The 6,813-nt window shown below is 40.3% G+C and overlaps 1 protein-coding gene across 1 annotated transcript; it reads left to right on the top strand.

The window, feature by feature from the left end:
* Positions 1-3,659: 3,659 nt before the first annotated feature.
* LOC113351575 lies at positions 3,660-5,689 on the top strand. The gene is made up of 4 exons (XM_026595533.1): positions 3,660-3,721; positions 4,225-4,517; positions 4,629-4,864; positions 4,970-5,689. The coding sequence occupies exons 1-4, from the start codon at positions 3,660-3,662 to the stop codon at positions 5,687-5,689; spliced, it is 1,311 nt and encodes a 436-aa protein (XP_026451318.1).
* The last annotated feature ends 1,124 nt before the right edge of the window (positions 5,690-6,813 follow it).

Genomic DNA, 6,813 nt, shown 5'->3' with positions numbered 1-6,813 from the left:
TTATGTTTTTCTTTTTGTTCATGTATCAAAAGTGTCATTATGTTGTAAAGATCAAAGTTATTTCTTCAAAAAAAAAAAAAAATCAAGTATTTATTTATTCCATGTTTTGTCATGTTAAAGACAATACTTCTCTCTTGTTCCAAAAATAAAAGAGAGTAATCAATGTAAATAAGAGTCATCTTTTTGTTGTAAATAGTCTTGTAATAAGCAAGGAGGGTGCAGCCATCGATGTATAACACGGGTAAACTGAAATATCACCAACTCATTGGGTGAACATTCACAATTCTCGTAAAGCCGGACAGCTAGCTTGGCTTAGAATTCGGTTCTTAGCCTAAAAACTATCTCTTGGTGGTTAGTAGTCATAACTTCAGGTCATTCTAGACACATGTGTAGATACACTTTACACTCTTATCACATGTCTTTTTTTGTTATCAGTGCTAGGATTGTGCCTTAGATAGCTAGATTGACATCTCCATTTTGCTGTGAGCTTAAACTGACTTGCACATGTCACATTTGATGGAATCTGAGCTTATATTTTGACCTAGAACTTTGTAGGTACGTTCTAAGCAAACCTTCACGAGACTTCACTCGTCCACTAGGGACACTTAGTGGTTTAAAAGGCTTAGTGCATATGCTAAATGCATTCGAGAGACCAGCGACAGTGGTATAGGTAGGATTTCCTTAGTTTTGTTTTACTTGAGGACAAGTAAAATTCAGGTTTGGGGGTATTTGATGAGTGCTAAAAAGTGCATATTTCTATATATTTTTCTTGGCATCTAACTCATCTTTTGTGCGTTAATTCTACATTTTATCCCATATTCTGTATTTTCATTGTTTTCAAGAATAAATATTTTTCTTAATTAATTTTGCATTTTTAGGTAATAAATAAAGTTAGATGAATTGCGGAGCGGAAAAGAGCAGAAAAGTAGTGAAAATCCGGGAGGAATCACGCAAGGAAGCCGCGAAGAATGTTGTGCACAAGACCAAAAGGCTAGAAGTGGGCTTGAAGAGGAAGAATTGTTCTTAAAGAAGATATGGGCTTGGCATACCCAAGGCCCAAAACCCTCACCCAAATCCATTTCCTATATCCATACCCGTTTCCCTTTCTAGCCGTCAGATTGGATCATCTCAGCATCCCATGGTCGCAGCATCGCCAGTACATCAAAGTCTGAAGCTCCTGTCTAACACTACAACACCTAATTCCATCTTGAGCCGTCAGTTTCGTTGTATCAGGCATCCGACGGTCGATACCATCCTCTTCACTTGTAGCCGTTAGATCAATCTATCATTTTCGCATCCCACGGCTCAGCTTTGCGAATCATCGAGACTTGATGCATCCGCTCAATACCCAAACACCTAACACCTATACCCTTCAGCCAAACGCACCTTACCCAAATTCTCATCTTCCTCCTTCGAGCAGTCGAGCTATGCTCCTGCCAACTCCACCCTCTCCGTCGCCTCAACCACCACCACTCCCCTCCACGAGCCGTCAAATCCCCAAACACTAGAACCCATCACTACCACCTAATCCCCCATCATTCTAGCCTACTATTCTATCACTTTCTCCTCTTCACAGTTCCTGAAACCCTAGGAGAGAAAATGATGGAATAGCTCGAGCTAGGGAAATTGTACCAGAAGAGTGAGCAGAAGAGGAAGAGGAAGCGTGGGTCAAGCTAATTGAGTGGATATCAGAAGTAGTTGGTAAGAATTTTTGATTTAATTTGTAAACCCTAATTTTAGAAATTAGGTATTTTGGGGGAATTGAAATTGGGTATAAATAGAAGGCTTGGGTGTTGTAGAAGGTATGCCTGGATTAGCCAGAGCATCAGTAGAATAGTTTAGTTTTGTTATTTCCATGAACTGTTAGCTTTGAGGGTTATCAATCTTTTCAATTCCATGATTCTCAATTCAAATGCATTGTTAATTTTACCTGTTCAGAACTCCAACATGTATTGAATTTGATTGTGTGATTGTTACAATTTACATCAAGCTCATGTTCATGTTTATGTTATGTTTTGTTCTTATGATTTGTTCTTAGGATAGTCTCATTTGCCCTAGCCCTGCTGTGTAATAATTTGACAAAAGCCTTAGAATGTTAAACAAGTTTAGGAACACTTGAACTTAGTTTAAGCTGCAACTTCATGCTGAATTCACATACCTTTGACTAGTTGTACCTTAAAAAGACAACTAGTACTTTGGAAAGAACTATAGTTGTGTTTAACATTTCAATAAGAGAATGCATAGCATGAACTAGGGTGAAATCAAACCCCTTATTTCACTTATCTTCCTAATCCACAACTTCTTTCATCTTCATTTAGGTTGCTGTTTCATGTCCTGTTAGTGTCTTGTTTAATTCTGTTAGTTCAATTCACTGTTAGTTTTCACATTCTTGTTTACTGTCACTGTTTAGTATAATCTTAGCTTAGGAATCTTCAACTTTACACACCCTAGTCCCTGTGGAAATGACCCGTTCTTGCACTAGCTACAATCGACACCGTGCACTTGCGGTTAACAAGTAGGATTCCTCTTGCTCTTATTTTCTGTCCCCTTTCAAAGCCTACCAGATACGGTGTCAATTCTTGGACACGGTGCCAAAATCCTAATTTTTCCGTGCCAAGAGCATGCACGAGCCATGCCGGCCATGCCACCATGCCGCAGGATGGAAAACGAAAGGTAGCAACGATCGACGGATACCCTTCCTCCTGAGATGCAGATCTCAGCCGTACAAGCTTGCCACCAAACGACTTGTGGCAATCTCTTGGTTATGGTGCCAATTCTTGGTCACGCCCAGAACATGTGCAAGCCATGCCGCATCTACTCCGCTAGCTGCCATTGGAAGGTAGCCATAATCAATGGCTACCCTTCCTCTTGAAATGCAAATCTCGACCGTCGAAGGTCGCCACCGAACCGGCAAGCCTCTTAATCTTAACTTGCCACACATAGAAACATGATACTCGTTTTCCACGAAGATACTCGAGACATCAAAACATGTCACAAACTAGGGGATGCTCATCAAGGTATTGGTCTGGCGGTTTACAACGTGCGGCGTACACTACGCCCGTTACAAGACAGTGTCATAAGAGTGAGGGGGTTAGTGAATACAAGAAGTAATGGTGAAACGTTTCCTTCATTATGGAAACATCAATTCAAGGCGTTACCCGTTACCGCTTTCTTCCATTTACTCAACCGTTTCCACTTCTTACGAGACCAGGGTACGTTTCGTTGCGACTTGTATAAATAGGTCTCACCTATTTCCACCAAAAAAAAGTTTTGGTCAGGAGCATACAACACTCAGAAATCACTTGTTAGCTTTACAATATGCTAGCGCTTCACTTTCTGATACAAGTCGTCAAACAATTACTCTTCTAGAATTAACTATTCTGGTCTCAACACTCTCTTCGCTTCCCTCCCTAAGACCAACCCATCTCCTTCACTTTGTGGCCGAAGCAAGTCTGGAACGGCCATTTATTGGTTTAGGCTGGATTTGTACAGATTGATCTCTCGAATCAAAGTACTCCCTTGTAGTACATTATTTAGGGTTTAGACTCGTTTCTCACCCACACACACAAAATTACCAAAATCAGCAGAAACTGTTTTCACCCTCAAACAACTGTAATCCCGGAATTTTTAAAGCAATTGGAAACAAACCGAAAAAGAAAATGTTTGCTCGAGAAGAACCATCTCTAATCGAACAACAACAAGAGGAAATGGGTCGAATCAAGTACTTTTCTATCAACCCAATCCTCTAAACTAGGTTTTAGTAACATGCAATCCCTTAGAAATCGAAATTTTTGAATTCAAAATTATCTGGGTTTTAGGGAATCAGATTATGTTAGTATAGATGTAACCTGATTCTATTTGAAAACGGTTTATGTTCTTAATCACATACACCATTGTGCTGCATGTGAATAAGAATCGGAGTATGTTAATGTATAAATACCCCGATTCTTATAGTCGTTCCTTCTGTAACTTTTTTTTTAGAATCGGATTACATATGCGTTCACAAAAACCGATTGTTTAGTAAAGAATCATATTTTATATGTATATCGAGAAAACCGATTTCTGGAATTGGTTTACATTAGCACTTTAAAAATCCGATTGTTAATTTTATTATGTTATGAATCGGAGTTTATATGTATATCGAGTAAACCGATTATTTACCTTGACTTAATAAAAATACATTCTATTCCACTATTGTTTGTCGCTTAACTCTGTATTCTACAGGCCAAACAAGGAAAAGCAAAAAAAACAAGACGAAAAGAAATATAAGAAGAAACATGACCTTGCTACTCCTAAGCCTTTGGAACCTCGTCAAAAATGCGGTCAAAATTTGAATGCTTCCAACCGAAGGGACACGGGGAGTAAAGCCAAAGGGATCAGCATCAATGACCCACCACCTCAACTGGAGCAACCAACACACGAAGAATTTGATTCCGATACACCTACTGAACAAAGTGATGAGGAAGTTAATGAGGAAAAAAGTGGTGGGAAGGAGATCGATGAAGAAGAAATTGGTGGCAAAGAAGGTGGTGAAGAAGAAAGTGATGAGAGTGAAAATGATGAAGAAAAATGTGAGGATGAAGGCGGTGAAGAAGAAAGTGATGAGAGTGAAAGTGATGAAGAAGAAGGTGAGGATGAAAGTGAGAAGCAAGTTGATGAAGAGATAAGAGAAGTTCAAGAACAAGTACAAGGAGGGGACGTTCAAGAGCAAGGTAAGAAGAAAGATGTCCCAAAGAAGAAGAAAGGTGACCACATGCCTGACCCGGAGAAGATGTTTCTTCGCGGACCTAAGGATCCTGTTTACGGGTCACCCGGTGATGGAGGACAGATGTTATGGGGGTACAATGACAGTTGGGCCGTCGTCGTTTTCCATACAATAATAAGTACCTAAACCTTATGCTATGTAACATAAACATTATTATCCGTGTAGTGTTTGATTGTTTTCCATCAGGATTGTTTTGTTTTATAGGATCACAAGGATGTCGTTCGTCTTATGAAGCCAGAAACGTCAGTGAGTATGATGAGGCAATGGCTACTGGAAGGAATAGAATCAACCGTTGGAGAAGTTCCGGAAGTAGTCGATCTATTCAATTCTATGGGGTTGATACCTGCGATCGAGAATTTGGACCTTGGTTACGACAGACCTCTTTGTTCCGCCTTTGCCGAGAGATATTACGGGGAAACGGATACTTTGCATCTTCCGTTTGGAGAACTGACGATAACTCCACATTATGCGAAGTTCATTACCGGGCTAAGCATAGAAGGGAAAGCCGTGAAGTCCAAATGGTACGCACAAGAGCTTGAGTGGGACAATATTTACGCGTTAACCAAGTATGTGTTCCAGTGGGATGAGGAGAGGACCAAGTCAGAGATGCTGGTAGGAAATTTAAAGCAGAGGATATTCCATCTATCGAAGCTGAGGGACAACTTCATGGGAACAAAGAAGCTTCGTGCTGAGGGAAAAGAGGTGGCGCAGGAACGTATCATCTCCACGGCCAATGCGTATGTCCTCTACGTCCTGGGAGCTGTTATCTTCCCCGAAGTTTCCGGCGCTCGTATGAGCGCCAACTTTATCCAGATGTTGCAACCATTTAACAAGATTCACGAATACTCTTGGGGCACTTCCATCCTTGCACACTCGTTGAACGAGTTGAGAAAGGCTTCTAGGGCTAAAAGGAACCAAATGTGAGGGAATATGGATATTCTGCAGGCGTGGATATAGTTTCACTTCCCAATATTTGCTCGAGGGGCTTTTGAGAACAAGGAATGTATCCACGAGTATTATGGATACAAGTACACCTACAAAAGTAATCCGAAGTACCAAAAAAAGGATTATCTGAATTTGAGATGCCAGTTGGACAACTTGACAACGAAAGATGTTGTTTTTGATCCTTACAAAGAGGATATGGGTAAAGGAAAAGGAAGAGGATAGAAGGTTGGGTGCCGAGAGCAAAATGATTATTTTGGGATGTTGTTTCACCCAAGAGGATATGTAATGTACAACCCTTCGAGAGTCGCAAGACAATGCGGTTACGTACAAAAAATCCCAAAGGAGCATAAGATGTTCAAAATCAATGAGACGAAAACCAAATCATATGATAACGATATTGACATTGTTCACAAGCCTTTACCATCATGTGATTATTGGGAAGACAGAGCGTTTCATAGATATCCTTTGAATGGTCCATCTCGAACAGATGACAAGGCAATTCCGGATTACATGCCGTGGTACCTCAATATTTTACATACTCGAGTGATACGAGTAGATGAGAGGCCCAAGATATAGGACAAAGATACGGCTCTCGAATGCCTGGTGCATATTGTTACTCAATTACGGTTTTGTTAATGTTATTAGCATTTTTTGTTGAATGTTTATCTTTAAAATGGAAACAGAGAAGCCGAGTCAGGTACTTGATAACCCAAGCAAAGCTACAAATCAAGGAAGGGACAAATGTGAAGGTCAATAAAAAATTGATTAATGAATTGAACAGTCTCGAAGATGTAGAAGCTGGTGCAATGTTTGGGGAGCTGGAGGAGGAGGAAGAGGATGAGGAGGATCCAAAGAAGAAGAGGAAGAGAGCCCCCCCAAAAAAGATGACTGAAGGTGCATCGATCAGCGCCAAACCTGGTAAAAGAGGACGCGGTGGACGTGGTCGTGGTGGGATGTTCATGAATGAATGGTTATATTCATGTTTATGTCTCTAAGGATGGATAATTATGGAGGCAAAACTTATGTCTTGTCTTAAACTTATTGTCGAATTATGTTTGGTTATACTCCTAGTTTATAAATGACTTAATCTGGCTTCTTCTGAA

This window comes from Papaver somniferum, chromosome 2, assembly GCF_003573695.1.
Source record: "Papaver somniferum cultivar HN1 chromosome 2, ASM357369v1, whole genome shotgun sequence".
NCBI lineage: Eukaryota > Viridiplantae > Streptophyta > Magnoliopsida > Ranunculales > Papaveraceae > Papaver > Papaver somniferum.
Note: the sequence above shows the minus strand (reverse complement) of the source record. Positions and strands in the feature narration are given on the sequence as shown.

Bases quoted from the DNA above. Each gene is read 5' to 3' on its own strand.
- LOC113351575 (XM_026595533.1), top strand. From the start codon at position 3,660: ATGTTTGCTCGAGAAGAACCATCTCTAATCGAACAACAACAAGAGGAA. The intron at 3,722-4,224 runs GTACTTTTCTAT...TGTATTCTACAG, and splicing joins GAGGAAATGGGTCGAATCAA to GCCAAACAAGGAAAAGCAAA. The intron at 4,865-4,969 runs GTTTTCCATACA...TTTGTTTTATAG, and splicing joins ATGACAGTTGGGCCGTCGTC to GATCACAAGGATGTCGTTCG.